General features: G+C 38.6%; 1 protein-coding gene across 3 annotated transcripts in view; it reads right to left on the reverse strand.

Moving 5' to 3' along the window:
• Karl (lipocalin/cytosolic fatty acid-binding protein Karl) overlaps positions 1–16587 on the reverse strand; it is a 45225-nt gene that overhangs the window by 11354 nt on the left and 17284 nt on the right. The window contains exon 1 of one of the 3 annotated variants that reach the window (XM_067782869.1): positions 15525–15890. The exons of 1 other annotated variant lie outside the window; for it this stretch is intronic. In XM_067782869.1, coding sequence (XP_067638970.1) covers positions 15525–15533 — 9 coding nt within the window. In that variant the 5' untranslated portion in view covers positions 15534–15890. Of the gene's footprint in view, positions 1–15289; positions 15329–15524; positions 15891–16587 lie in introns of those variants that run through there. One more of the 3 variants, XM_067782868.1, reaches the window with a different exon arrangement.

The following is a 16587-nucleotide window of genomic DNA, read 5'->3' on the forward strand; positions in this document are numbered from 1 at the left end:
CGAAATGACCCCGCCAGGATCCCGGACGGATCCCGAAAACCATCCAGAAATGATGCTGGAAGGGACCCCAAATGGTTCCGAAAAAATCCCGAAATGACCCCGACGGGATCCCGGACGGATACCTAAAACCATCCAGAAATGATGCCGGCAGGGACCCCAAATGGTTCCGAAAAAGTCCCGAAATGATCCCGCCAGGATTCCGGACGGATACCTAAAACCATCCAGAAATGATGCCGGTAGGTACCCCAAATTATCCCGAAATAGTCCCGAAATGACCCTGACGGGATCCCGAAAACCATGCAGAAATGATGTCGAAAGGGTCCCCAAATGATCCTGTATTAGTCGAGAAAAAGTCCCAAAATGACCTCGGCAGGATCCCGGACGGATCCCGAAAACCATCCAGAAATGATGTCGGAAGGGACCCCAAATGATCCCGAAAAAGTCCCGTAATGATCCCGGAAACCATAAAGAATTTATCTCTCAAAGGTACGCAAATAATCCCGAAAATACCCCGACGGGATGCCGAACGGATCCCGAAACGCATCCAGAAATGATGCCGGAAAGGTCCCTAAATGATCCCGGAATAGTCCCGAAAATATCCCAAAATAACCCCGACGGGATCCCGGACGGATCCCGAAAACTATACAGAAATGATCCGGGAAGGGTCCCAAAATGATCCCGAAATAGTCCCGAAAAAGTCCCGAAATTACCCCGGCGGGATCCCGGACCGATCCCGAAAACCATCCAGAAATGATCTCGGAAGGGTCTCGATATGACCCTTACGTAATTACAAATAAGGTGAAGCTAATTATAAAAGGCAGCAGGCGCATTGGAGCGAATGAAAAGTTACATAGAAACATACAGGTAAAGCTAATAAAAACAATTGAAGGAGGGCGGATGGCGGGAGTAGAAGGAGAGGACCACCACTGATCGTTCCTCCAAAATTGTCTAGATCTCGATCTGTATGTGCCAGATACCAAAAACTGATGATTTAGGAGAAAATTTATATTGAGTTATAACAATTTATAGATTTTACACCAGAGGGGGAGATAAAGGGGGCGGAGGTTGTCACTGCTTACTTTGTAAGCCCTCGACTTATTTGACCCCTTGAGTCTGTGATATTGGTAAAGCCCAGTATACGTAAAGTTATAATGTGTAAAAATTATTAAAAAATAATTGCTCGAAGGGGTCATGGGACCCCCACCCCTCTTTCCATGTTCGAAAAAAATTTCGCTAGTAGACTACTGTCTGTGTCCCAAATTTCATCAAAATCCGTGTAGCCATTCTGTTGTGATTCAGTCGCAAAGACGAAAAAATATAATAATTAAATTATAACTGTTCCTAGGGGGCGGAGACCACGCCCCTTTTGAAAAATATATAGCTAGTAGATCCTTCTAGACTATTGGCTATATGTGTGCAAAATTTCATCCAAATCGGTCCAGCCGTTCTTGCGTGATTGAGTCACAAAAACAAACGTCTGGACAAACATCCAAACATCCAAACATTTAAACATCCAAACATCCAAACATCCAAACTTTGCCATTTATAATATATATTAGATATTAGATTAGATATTAGATGTAATACTTGTATATTGCTTCTACACTTACAAACATCAGAGTGCCGATATATTGCTGTTTAAATCTTTTTATACTCAGTTGAGCAGAGCTCACAGAGTATATTAAGTTTGATTGGATAACGGTTGGTTGTACATATATAAAGGAATCGAGATAGATATAGACTTCCATATATCAAAATAATCAGGATCGAAAAAAAATTTGATTGAGCCATGTCCGTCCGTCCGTCCGTCCGTCCGTTAACACGATAACTTGAGTAAATTTTGAGGTATCTTGATGAAATTTGGTATGTAGGTTCCTGAGCACTCATCTCAGATCGCTATTTAAAATGAACGATATCGCCCACTTTTTCGATATCGAAAATTTCGAAAAACCGAAAAAGTGCGATAACTCATTACAAAAGACAGATAAAGCGACGAAACTTGGTAGATGGGTTGAACTTATGACGCAGAATAGAAAATTAGTAAGATTTTGGACAATGGGCGTGGCACCGCCCACTTTTACAAGAAGGTAATTTAAAAGTTTTGCAAGCTGTAATTTGGCAGTCGTTGAAGATATCATGATGAAATTTGGCAGGAACGTTACTACTATTACTCTATATGTGCTAAATAAAAATTAGCAAAATTGGATGAAGAACACGCCCACTTTTTAAAAAAAAAATTTTACAATTCAAATTTTAACAAAAAATTTAATATCTTTACTGTATATAAGTAAATTAAGTCAAAATTCAACTCCAGTAATGATATGATGCAACAAAATACAAAAATAAAAGAAAATTTCAAAATGGGCGTGGCTCCGCCCATTTTCATTTAGTTTGTCTAGAATACTTTTATTGCCATAAGTCGAACAAAAATTTACCAATCCTTCTCAAATTTGGTAGGAGCATAGATTCTATGACGGTAACTGTTCTCTGTGAAAATGGGCGAAATCGGTGGAAGCCACGCCCAGTTTTTATACACAGTCCACCGTCTGTCCTTCCGCTCGGCCATTAACACAATAACTTGAGCAAAATCCGATATATCTTTACTAAACTTATCCCACGTACTTACCTGAGCTCACTTTTTCTTGGTATAAAAAATGGGCGAAATCTGACCATAACCACGCCCACTTTATCGATATCGAAAATTACGAAAAATGAAAAAAATGCCATAATTCTATACCAAACACGAAAAAAGGGATGAAACATGGTAACTGGATTGGTTTATTGACGCAAAATATAACTTTGGAAAAACCTTTGTAAAATGGGTGTGACACCTACCATATTAAGTAGAAGAAAATGAAAAAGTTCTACAAGGCGAAATCAACAGCCCTTGGAATCTTGGCAGGAATACTGTTAGTGGTATTGCATATATAAATAAATTAGCAGTACCCGACAGATGATTTTCTGGATCACCTGGTCCACATTTTGGTCGATATCGCGAGAACGCCTTCACATATACATCTAAGGGCCACTCGCTTTTAAAACCCTCATTAATACCTTTAATTTGATATCCATATCGTACAAAAACATACCAGAGTCACCCCTGTCCCACCCTAATGGCGATATCTCGAAAAGGCGTCCACCTATAGACCTAATGCCCCCTCCCTCTTAAAATGCTCAGTAACACCTTTCGTTTGATACCCATATCGTAGAAACATTCTAGAGTCACCCCTGGCCCACCCTAATGGCGATATCTCGAAAAGGCGTCCACCTATAGACCTAGTGTCCACTCCCTCTTAAAATGCTCAGTAACACCTTTCGTTTGATACCCATATCGTACAAACATTCTAGAGTCACCCCTGGCCCACCCTAATGGCGATATCTCGAAAAGGCGTCCACCTATAGACCTAATGCCCACTCCCTCTTAAAATGCTCAGTAACAGCTTTCGTTTGATACCCATATCGTACAAACATTCTAGAGTCACACCTGGCCCACCCTAATGGCGATATTTCGAAAAGGCGTCCACCTATAGAACTAAGGATTACTCCCTTTTAAAATACTCATTACCACCTTTCATTTGATACCCATATCGTACAAACACATTCTAGAGTCACCCTGGCCCACCCTAATGGCGATATCTCGAAAAGGCGTCCACCTATAGACCTAATGTCCACTCCCTCTTAAAATGCTCAGTAACACCTTTCGTTTGATACCCATATCGTACAAACATTCTAGAGCCACACCTGGCCCACCCTAATGGCGATATCTCGAAAAGGCGTCCACCTATAGAACTAAGGATTACTCCCTTTTAAAATACTCATTACCACCTTTCATTTGATACCCATATCGTACAAACACATTCTAGAGTCACCCTGGCCCACCCTAATGGCGATATCTCGAAAAGGCGTCCACCTATAGACCTAATGCCCACTCCCTCTTAAAATGCTCAGTAACAGCTTTCGTTTGATACCCATATCGTACAAACATTCTAGAGTCACACCTGGCCCACCCTAATGGCGATATTTCGAAAAGGCGTCCACCTATAGAACTAAGGATTACTCCCTTTTAAAATACTCATTACCACCTTTCATTTGATACCCATATCGTACAAACACATTCTAGAGTCACCCTGGCCCACCCTAATGGCGATATCTCGAAAAGGCGTCCACCTATAGACCTAATGTCCACTCCCTCTTAAAATGCTCAGTAACACCTTTCGTTTGATACCCATATCGTACAAACATTCTAGAGTCACCCCTGGCCCACCCTAATGGCGATATCTCGAAAAGGCGTCCACCTATAGACCTAATGTCCACTCCCTCTTAAAATGCTCAGTAACACCTTTCGTTTGATACTCATATCGTACAAACATTCTAGAGTCACCCCTGTCCCACCCTAATGGCGATATCTCGAAAAGGCGTCCACCTATAGACCTAATGCCCACTCCCTCTTAAAATGCTCAGTAACACCTTTCGTTTGATACCCATATCGTACAAACATTCTAGAGTCACACCTGGCCCACCCTAATGGCGATATCTCGAAAAGGCGTCCACCTATAGACCTAATGCCCACTCCCTCTTAAAATGCTCAGTAACACCTTTCGTTTGATACCCATACCGTACAAACATTCTAGAGTCACCCTTGGTCCAGCTTTATGGCGATATCTCGAAAAGGCGTCCACCTATAGAACTAAGGATTACTCCCTTTTAAAATACTCATTACCACCTTTCATTTGATACCCATATCGTACAAACACATTCTAGAGTCACCCCTGGCCCACCCTAATGGCGATATCTCGAAAAGGCGTCCACCTATAGACCTAATGCCCACTCCCTCTTAAAATGCTCAGTAACACCTTTCGTTTGATACCCATATCGTACAAACATTCTAGAGTCACCCCTGGCCCACCCTAATGGCGATATCTCGAAAGGGCGTCCACCTATAGACCTAATGCCCACTCCCTCTTAAAATGCTCAGTAACACCTTTCGTTTGATGCACATATCGTACAGACACCCCTGGTGGAACACCCCCTATGGAACTAAGGATCACTCCTTTTCAAAATACTCATTAACAGCTTTCATTTGATACCCATATCGTACAAACACATTATAGAATCACCCCTGGTCCACCTTAATGGGGACATCTCGAAAAGGCGTCCACCGATAGACCTAAGGCCCACTCCCTCTTAAAATGCTCAGTAACACCTTTCATTTGATACCCATATCGTACAAACAAATTCTAGAGTCAGCCCTGGTCTACCTTTATGGCGATATCCCTAAATGGCGTTCATCCATAGAACTATGGCCTACTCTCTCTTAAAATACTCTTTAATACCTTTCATTTGATACACATGTTATACAACCACATTCCAGGGTTACCCCAGATTGATTTTCCTTATTTTGTCTCTATAGCTCTCAACTGAGTATGTTATGTTCGGTTACACCCGAACTTAGCCTTCCTTACTTGTTGTTTTTGTTTTCGATAAAGGAAAGTGCTTAAATTAAACATTTTTCTTGTAAGATTTTAATACTACAGTATTTTCATGAAAATAACATAAAACATGTGTAATTTATTTTAAATTTATAACGTTTCATTACTCCAAACAACTGTTGGCTGTGGTGGTACCACCTTGGGGAAGATTTCTTGTCAACTCCACCTCAACTTCCAATGTAGGCTATCAATGGGAGGAATGTGCTGGATATTCATTTGAGAACTATACATTTCTCAAAATCTCTCAAAGGTTGGAGAATAATTTGAGAATGACGTTGGAGATGAACTCGTGAAATGTAATTTTAATAAAATTTCTCAAAATTTGGATAGTAATTAGAGAATGATGTTGGATATGTTGTTGTTGTATTAACAGTGCTTCGCCCCATTCAATGGGCACGACCACTCACAAATTGTTATCAAAATCCTCTAACGGGAGTCCAAGGAAACTGGCTGTTTCAAGAGCGGCGCACCATACGGAGAGGGGTGTTAGAGGCGTAGGTTCTACATTACAACTGAAAATATGGTTGGTGTCATGTGGGGACACATCACATGCAGGACATACATTACGTATGTCGGGGTTAATTCTGGACAAGTAAGAGTTTAACCTGTTACAGTATCCAGAACGAAGTTGGGCCAGGGTGACTCGTGTTTCCTGACAAAGGCGTTTACCGATTCTGTGTGGATTTGGCTAAGGGCTTGCTTATGCCTGCCTGGATCAAACGGCTGTGTTGGCATGTGCCGGATCTCGTCATAGTGCTTTAGGAAATGTTCCCTTAATCCCCGTGGAGGTGGTGCTAAATCAAGCAGTTGTTTGCTAGGATGTCTTGGTTTGTGACAATTAAGCAAGAACTGCTTGTTCAGCATTTCGTTGTGCTCTTTAATATTGAGCTCTTTGGTCTCACTATGTAGATGGTGTTCGGGAGTCATAAGGAGACATACGGTGGCAGTATTTTGACAGGCCTATAGCCTTTTCCAGTGTATATTTTTAAAACCAGGCGACCAGACTAGGGACGCGTAGCTCATGAGCGGCCGGCCAATTGCTTTGTACGTGGTTAGCAATGTTTCTTTATCTTTTCCCATGTGCTGACGGCAAGCGACTTGAGGATTTTGTTGCGACTTTGTACTTTAGAAACAATTTCGGTGGTAACGTTACCCCTAAGATCTTTGGGTGACTGACAGTCGGTAGTGTGACACCATCGACGCGTACGTCCAATATTTGGTACATTTGTTCCCTCCACGTCGTAAACAGGGTGGCCGTGGATTTTGTCCGTGATAATGCCAAGTTGCGCGAGGTGAAGAAACCGAAAAGATCCGGGAGATAGCTGTTTATTTTAGAAACTAATTCATCAACTGAAGGGCTAGGTCCTGTATGTAACCATAATCGTGCAGTCGTCAGCATAGGAAATGATTGTGATTCCTTCTGGTGGGGAAGGGAGTTTGAGATTAAACAGAAGCGGGGATAGGACACTACCCTGTGGAACCCTCTGTTTAATTTTTCTAGGTTTAGAAATTTCGTTCCTAAATTCAACCGACGCCTGCCGACCACTCAGATAATTAGCGGTCCATCTTTTTAGACATGCGGGAAGGTGTGCGCCTTCTATGTCTTGGAATAGCGTGCCGTGGTTGACTGTGTGAAAAGCTTTTGACAGGTCAATGCCACGAGCACCGACCTATGATGGGGGTTTTGCTGATTTAATCCGTAATTGATATGAGTGTTAATGGCATTGAGCGCGGTGGTGGTGCTGTGCATTTTACGGAAGCCATGTTGGTGTGTGGCTAGGCGAAGATTTGCCATGAAATGAGGGAGCAGAACGGTTTCCAATGTCTTAGCTACTGGCGAAAGGAGTGATATCGGTCGATAAGACTCGCCTTCGTTAGCTGGTTTTCCATTTTTCGGCAATAAGGAAGGATTCCAGTGACAGGTTGAAAACATGTATGAGGTATTTTATTCCCTCATCGCCAATGTGTTTAAGCATTGGCATGGCTATTCCGTCGCGGCCTATCGACTTGGAAGGCTTGGCCTTACGGATGGCTGCTTCAACCTCTGTGGGGGTGATGGTACAGAAGAATGCATTATAAATTGTCGGCAAAAGCCGCTCGCGCATTTCTTCATAGGGGGGCAGGCGTCACTTTGAGAGTCAGAGATGGATGAAGGCGCCTTGAAGGATATAGGCTTTGTCGAGTGTGCTGTCCGATTGCTGCTGGTACCTGGTGTCAATGAGTTCGTACTAGTGTTTTGGCAGCAAGGTGGAACGAATGTGCCCGGTCGGACGATTTTCTTTTGTAAGTCCAGAGCATCTATGAAGGTGGCATAGGCCAAGGCATGAACTGCATTGGCCCGATGCCGCAATCGTAAATACTCTGAGCTGGCATACAGAATACACGGTGTGGGGGACAAGAAGTCGACGACTCCTTCCTACGCGAGTACGAGTGTCGGAAAGGGAAGGGGGTAAAAGCTGGCGCTCGGCATTGCTAATATCCATGCTACGTATATTGTAGTGATGGGTTGTAGCGGCCGCGTTAGGTGGAAGCGTCATTTGGCGTGAGCAACAGCGGACGGTTGATGTGGACTGCTGAGCAGCATCGCTGCTAGAAGGTGGCGGAGGTACGTTTGAAATTGAGCCGCGCAGCAGAACCACAGCCTGGGACCAGGGTTAGGTTCAATACCTTCCCGGAGTAGGAGGGTATGGAGCAGTCCAGCTGCAAGGAGCTGCTTCGAGTATGGCAATTTGTGGGAAATCACAGCCCTTGATGGGAAAAAAAAAAATCCCGAGTCGCTCCGGTACGAAATTCCGGCTGCCGTGGAAAGCGATGATGTTGGATACCCACTTGAGAAATATCAGATTTAAGAATAATTGGAGAACAATGTTGGATATCAACTTCAGAGCTAGATATATATTTCTCGAAGTTTGGATGAATATTTTTTCGGTGTTTTTTTGGGTAAACCCAATCAAGCTGCTACCTTATCTACAAACTATCTAGAATCTAGATAATGGAAAACCAATGTTTCCTTACAAAAAAGCCAACCTCTCTCTGTAGTTTAACTGGAGTTTCTAGAGCTTAAGCAAACTTAGTTTAAGCTTAGCTTAACCAACTACTGAAAAACCGGGCCTTATAGTGCTACAATCACAAACAATTTTTAGGCTGTCTTTTTCTGATTTCAAGTTGTTGTTGTTGCGAGCATATTGTCTTATACCATCGACTTATTTCTATTTATGTCTTCGGTAACCAACCGTTTTGCTTCGTCAGGAACTTACAGCGGTGCCAGAGCATAGAATAAATTTGGGTTCCACTTCCGCCGATTCGACGGTTATTTTGATTTCGTTTCATAATACACAGATCCGCGGGTTGTTTTGACATCGGTTCATGATTCCACTATCCACCGGTTAATTTGACATCCGCTTACCACTCACCGATCCCGCGGTTGTTTTGAGTAACGCAGGTCCCTTGGGTACCATCAATTCTTCAGGCTTTAAAATCCAACTGTTTGTATCCATGACATATTTAAACACATTTTTTTTTTAACTTTGACTGATTGTCATAGTGAAACTGGTCCCCCTTTGGTTTAGAACATGAAGTTCTACCATCCAAGAACTGTAAGACCTTGAGATGCGTGGTTTTGACGTGGTGTGGTGGTAGCGATCAAAGCAACTTATAAATTTAGAAACAAGTTTTTTTCATTTGGAAAACATTTTTTCGGGGTTGCTGTTGTTGTAGCAGTGCTTCGTCCCATCCAATAGACGCGGCCGATCACAAATTGTCATCAATATCCTCTAACATGAGTCCAAGGAAACTTGCAGTATCAACAGGGGTGGACCGAAGTGAGAGGGGTGTTACAGGCGTTGATTCTACATTACAATTAAAGAGATGGTTGGTGTCATGTGGGGACACATATCAAGCAGGACATACATTATATATGTCGGGGTGGATTCTGTTTAGGTAAGAGTTTAACCTGTTACAGTACCCAAATCGAAGTTGAGGTAGAGTGACGAGCGTCTCCCTAAGGAGAGTGCGTTCCTCTTCTGTGAGTTCTGGGTATTTTTTTTTAAGAAGTGGGTTCGCCAGGTAATTCCTGGCATAGAGGGCCGACGCCTGTTGGTGGATATTAGTGAGGTTAGGTTAGGTTGAACTGGCCGGTCCATGAGGACCTCACATAGACTGATTGAGTCCGTAGTGTTACCAGAAGTTTGTTTTAACGACCAAACTGAAAAACCCTATCAAAAACCAGGACCTATGTTATAAAATAACTCCGTCCTCTTGGCAAATACTAGAAGCTTCCTAGGACTTAAGCCACTTGCTGCTACTAGATCTGACAGCTGTATCACTCCTAAGAGCTGGAGTCTTAGCCTGGGAAGTGCAGGGCACGAGCACAGAACGTGCTCGATCGTTTCCTCCTCCACCCGCACTTTCTACATCTGCTATCACTGACCAAGCCTAATTTAAAGGCATCTGACGCCAGAAGGCAGTGTCCAGTCAGAATACCCGTCATGAGTCTACAGTCCTCCCTTTCTAATGATAGAAGCAACTGTTATGATTAGTGATGATATTAGTGAGGACCTGTTTATGTTTTTTTACTGCATACGTCTGCGGTCACAGATGCCGTATTTCCTCATAATGCTTGCGGGGATGACTTCTTAGGCCCCTGAGAGGTATGGTCTATTCAAAATGATATCTGTTGGGATGCCCAGGTTTTTGGGTATTAAATAGAAACTGTCTGCTCAGCAATTAATTTCTTTCCCTAATCTGGTGCACTCTCGCCTAATTGTGTAGCTGGTGTTTTGGAGACATAAGAAGAAATCTCGTAGCGGTTCTTAGAGCGGTGTTTTGGCGGAACAATATTTTCTTCCAGTGAGTAACTTTTAGGCTTGGCGACAATATCGGGGACGCGTAGCATGCAATCGGCCGGCCAATGTCTCTTGAGAGCATACGAATACAACAACAAATACACAACACAATGAATTTCAAAGAAGACTTTGACAATATCAGCAGCGTCTACTCAGCTGTTATTCAGAGATGTAAATCAAAGTAAACAAAAATGCAAGTGCGAACTGTTTATGTATATTTGTTAAAATAAAGTGCAATAGTTAATTTAATTATAATACAATTAATGTAAGTAAATAAAAAAATTGTATGATCTGTCAGTTTCATGTTAATTGTTAGAAAGTGTTAGAAAAAAGTATCAAAATATTAATATGTATATTATTTCTGCATATTTATCATTAAAGAAATCCCCAGAAGATGACGTGAAAAAGGAACGTCGAAACGCGTCGGGAAAAAACAACAACAACTGTTTTTTAATTTTTGACCATATGTGCACAACCCAGCAAACACAAATATTATAAATTGGTCCATCTACAAACATAAAACTTATAAATCGGCCGGCCAATTCTTTTGTAAGTGGTAATGACCGTGTCTTCTAATTTTAATTTTCAATCGGGCCAGTGATTTAACAAGCACTCCGAGTGTATACCTGCCATGAAAAGCTTTTCAGTGAAAACCCATCTACCTTCCCGTTCGGAATCGGCGTAAAATACATACTAGGTCCGTCAATGTGTAGGAAAAACTTAAAGGAGCACAACGTTTATTGGAAGAGAAGCACGGCCTAAAATCTTTTCAGAGGTTATCTCACCCTGCTTATCAGTTGCTCCTAATTATGCGAGGTAGATGTAAATGCAGTTACAGATAAAGTCCTCCCTGTAGGATAAATATTTTAGATATTTTTAAATATTATTTTTTATTGAAAAATGAATTTAATTTCCAGCAGAACAATATCAAGAATGAAAATTTTTGAAAGCAAAAAATTCAAGATTGAAAATTAGAACAAATACATAAAATATTTAAAATAACAAAAGTTGATATTATTTAAAGTTATTACAAATACCCTACATTACTCCCCCTTCCAGAGATAAATTGTTATATAAATTAAACGTTACTTTCTTTTTTGTTTTTGTTTTAGTAAAGTGTGCAAAATCCATCATAGCAGGTTTCAAACGATCAATAGGAAAAATTTTAATTTCATTATTTATTTCTATTTTAAAATTTTTAATTCCTTTTTCAATTACTCTATAAGGTCCCTCGTAAGGATGTTGTAAAGAATGTTTGTTTACAACCCGTACGAAAACAAATTGACAATCTTCTAAATTTTTAGGAACATAAATTCCAGAAGAATTTTTATGATGTTCAAGATTTGATTTAAAATTTCTAAAATGTTCACGTAAACTGCTCAAAACATCTGTCGAATTTGTTTTCTCAGAAGTTGAGACAACGAGTTCACCAGGTAACCTTAAATTTTGACCAAAAACCATTTCAGCTGGTGTAGCTGAAATATCTTCTTTAAAAGTTGATCGCAAACCCAAAAGTATTATTGGTAATTCTTCGTACCAATCTCTAATCCCATTCCTAGCCATTATTGAAGATTTTAACTGTCTATGAAAACGTTCCACCATTCCGTTAGCTTGAGGATGGTAGGGAGACGTTGTTATGTGGTGACTTCCAAGAAATTTTGTCAATTCCGAAAACAAATTTGATGTAAACTGAGAGCCTTGATCAGTAGTTATATTACATGGAACTCCAAAACGCGAAATATATTCACTGAAAAATTTTCTTGCAATATTTGCCGAAGAGATGTCTCTTAGTGCATATGCCTCAGGCCAACGAGAAAACCTGTCAACTATAGTAAAAATATAACGATGTCCTCTGGAAATGGGTAAAGGTCCTACAATATCCAAATGAATATGCTCGAATCTACCTTTTGGTACTGGAATTTTGCTAATAGGTGATTTCGTATGACGAATAACTTTTGATTTCTGACAATTTAGACATTCCTTGGACCATAAATTTATTTGTTTATTCATACTTGGCCAAAAATACCTTTTAACTATTAGTTTTCGGGTAGCCTTCGTACCAGGATGAGCAATTCCATGTAAAATATCAAAAATTGTTTTACGCAAGCTGTTTGGAACAAATGGTCTAGGACATTCTCCTGAAACTTCGCACCAGATGGTAAAATTTAGCAAAGGAATTTTGATTAATTTAAGATTTTGAAAAGTTTGGCCAGATATTAATTCATTAAGTTCAGTGTCTTGTTGTTGCTCCTTTTGTAAGATTTTAAAATTTAGATCGAAATTTTGAAAAGCATCTACCTCAAAAACTCGTGACAATGTGTCAGCTACCACATTATCTTTTCCTTTAACATATTGTATATCGCTAGTGAATTGCGCAATGAATTCTAGATGCCGCGTTTGTCTAGGACTACGTTCAGTTTTTGAATTTAAGGCGAAAACCAAAGGTTTATGATCAGTAAAAACTGTAAACTGTCTTCCTTCTAAAAGATATCGAAAGTGTTTTATATTTAAATATATTGCTAACAACTCTCGATCAAATGCACTATACTTTATCTCTGATGGAGAAAGCTTTTTGGAATAGAATCCTATTGGCTCAGATTTGCCATTAAAATGTTGTTCTATTACACCACCAATAGCTGTATTTGATGCATCTACATTTAAAGAAAGCTTTGCATCTTTATTAAAATGATTTAATAATACTTTATTTGCAAATTTTTCTTTAATACATTCAAAACTTTTTGTTGATGTGTCATCCCATATTAATTTTTTATCACGTTTTTTGTTTGTTCTATTAATTAAATCATATATTATATTCGTGTACTCAGCAAGATTTTGAATATACCTATGGTAATAGTTTACCATTCCTATAAATTTTTGTGCTTGTTTAATACTTTTCGGACGCTCAAAATTACGTATTGCTGCTGTTTTCTCATCGGAAGGACTAATTCCAGAACTAGAAATATTGTGCCCTAAAAAATCAATACTGCCAACACCAAAAATACATTTGCTCGGTTTAATATTTAGACCGTATTCCGACAACTTCTCAAAAAGAATACTCAAATCTTTTAAATGTTCCTGTTCGTTTTCACTCGCTATAAGCAAATCATCTATATAGGCAAACACAAAATCCAGTCCACTTGTAACCTCATTAATAAACCTTTGAAATATTTGAGCTGAGTTCCTTAACCCAAAAGGCATACGTAAAAATTCAAACATACCAAAGGGTGTCGTTATTGCCGTTTTATATACGTCTTCTTTAGCCATTGGTATCTGATGGTACGCTTTAACTAAATCAATTTTTGAAAATATAGTTTTGTTTCGAAGATTCATATTGAAGTCATGGATATGGGGCAAGGGATAACGATCAGGAACTGTTACTACGTTTAGTCTTCTGAAATCGCCACAAGGACGCCATTCATTAGCATCTTTTTTGGGTACTAAATGAAGAGGAGATGCCACGGATGAATTTGAAGATCTACAAATTCCAGTTTTTAATAAAAAATCGAATTCGGCCTTGGCCACTTTAAATTTAATAGGATCTAAACGCCTGGGCTTAGAAAATGGTAGGTTACCTTCTGTAACTAGTCTGTGAACCGTAGCATGTTTAACTGGCTTCGAGTAATCAGGTTCCGTAATTAAAGATGGAAAAGTTTTTAATAATTTCGTATATTGATTGTCTACTGAGAAAATTTTGGGAAGAGGGACATTGCAAAAACATGAAATAGTATTGACTGAAAGACTTGTTAACGGGTCAACTAAACATTTATTTTTAATATCGATAAGTAGGCCATATTTGCTTAAAAAATCAGCTCCGATTATTGGCTTACCTATATCAGCTATTAAAAAAGTAAATGGAAATTCGCGCCTCAATCCTAAATTTATATTTAAAATTTTTTTACCATAAGTCGAAATCGTAGTACCATTAGCTGCTGTCAAAATAATATCGTTAGATTTATTTTTACACAAGAATTTAGTCACTGGAAGTACCGAAATCTCTGCCCCACTATCAATAAGAAAATTTAACTTGTTTTCCCTATCAAATATAAATAAGCGACGAGTTGATACCTCAAAATTTCCGTCGTTCGTCGCTGCAACAACGGAAAACTTTAGTTTGTTGAATATTTTTAGAAAAGGCGCATGGTTGTTCACATTTAATAGCTTTGTTACCAAATTTATAATGATATCTGCAGAGCCAGTTCGGATTCTCACGCGAATTGGACCTATATCTAGACTGACTTCTAAAACGATTCCTACTTATCGAACGGGATCTAGAATAATTTTGATTAATTTCTTTTTTCATTTCTGATAATTGTAAAGATAATTTTTCAAAGTTTTTACATATTAGATTAGTGGTTTGAACCAAATTGGAAATTATTGCATTCTCGCTTTTAGAATTTTGCAAATTATTGACTAAAGCTATTTCGTTTTTGCTAACAACTTCCCAAACATTATCAGCCAATTTTAAAAGTTCATTTATATCATTAGAGTTCGAAGTTAAAATAACGTTTAAATTTTTAGGAAGTTTTCTCATCCAAATCTTTTTAAGGACTTCAGGGCTGAAATTGGAGCCAGAACGTAAGACCAGAGACCGATAAAACTCTGAGGGTTTGCGATCTCCAATCTCTGAATCAGTCAAAATCTTATCCAATTTGGCATTTTCACTTAAAGAATGCCTTTCTATTAAAATCTGTTTTAAGGCTGAGAATTTATTGTCATCAGGAGGATTTTGAATAAAATCCAAAATTGTCAAAATGACATCCTGAGGAAGGGCAGTGATGACATATTCATATTTTGTCGTCTCCTGCGTAATATTTTTCCTATTGAATTGCATTTCTGCATGAATGAACCATGCTTCAGGACAATTTGTCCAAAATTGGGTAAGTTTCACTGAAGTGGCAAATATTTCAATATTTTGATTGGCGTATGGATTTACAAGATCGTTCTGAAAAACATCACCTTGTAAATCAATAAGCGAGTCATTTGTACGATGTGTTGGTGTAGACGTGTGTGTGTCACGTGGTGGCGTACGATACATTTTTAATAAACAAAAATTAAAGATCTCTGAAAAAGAAGTTTACAATTTAAAATCTAAAAATGAATGAAGTATTATAGATAAATTACAAAGTATATATATATTATTTATATAAGTAATTTACAAATATAAATCGTAAAAATATTCGATACAGCTCACCCAAATCATATAATTGTTATTTATAAGGATCTTCTTTTAAAATATATTTTCTTGCTGTATTTATTGTTGTTGTATTGTTGATTATTGTTGTTGTATATATTTTTTACTGATTTTGAACTGACTCTGTTGTATTTATTGTTGTTGTATTGTTGATTGTTGTTGTTGTAATTCTTATATTCTTTACTGATTTTGAACTGACTGATAAATTCCTCACGATATCTGCTGCTCCTTTAGTTTCACATTTGTTCAAATTGTTGTTATTTTACCTTCGTTATTATGTTGTTATATGTAGTAAACCCTTTAAATGTAGTTCTAAGTTCTCTGTACTATTTTATTATTTATCATAAATATGTCCTTATTTGTTTCTATTATTTCTCTTTATTTCTGTTGTCCAGTACAAATTAAGCTCGTTAAGTAGTTGTTGTAACTATTGTAGATGTTGCATCAAAATCTCTATTGATGTTGCAATAACAGAAAATTAACGCTCCTGGTAAGATCGCCAGATGTAGGATAAATATTTTAGATATTTTTAAATATTATTTTTTATTGAAAAATGAATTTAATTTCCAGCAGAACAATATCAAGAATGAAAATTTTTGAAAGCAAAAAATTCAAGATTGAAAATTAGAACAAATACATAAACTATTTAAAATAACAAAAGTTGATATTATTTAAAGTTATTACAAATACCCTACACTCCTTATGAGGATGCATGCCGTCTCAATGCATGAAAATATTAAAGTACCTAAGAAAAGTCTTCGATAAGAATGTATTTGATGTCAGGTAATCGTCGGTAATCCGTAATCAAAAATTGCACACCTCTAATCCTCGCTGTTATGTTGGATGTTCATGTTGGATGAATTGCAGCAGGAAGTAACATTGATCTTACCACAGAAAGAAGAATCATTTAGAAGCGTATAACCAAGACTACGAGAAAGAGATAGGGTCGCAAATCAGTGAAGATGAAAGCGTTTGAAGCGATGTATTCGACTTTGAGGGCGAATGTAGCGGAAAGTCAACGAGTTCGATGAGGGGAAACGGAAAGAGTATGGAGAATAATATA

This window comes from Eurosta solidaginis, chromosome 4 (genome assembly GCF_040869045.1).
Source record: "Eurosta solidaginis isolate ZX-2024a chromosome 4, ASM4086904v1, whole genome shotgun sequence".
NCBI classification, from domain to species: domain Eukaryota; kingdom Metazoa; phylum Arthropoda; class Insecta; order Diptera; family Tephritidae; genus Eurosta; species Eurosta solidaginis.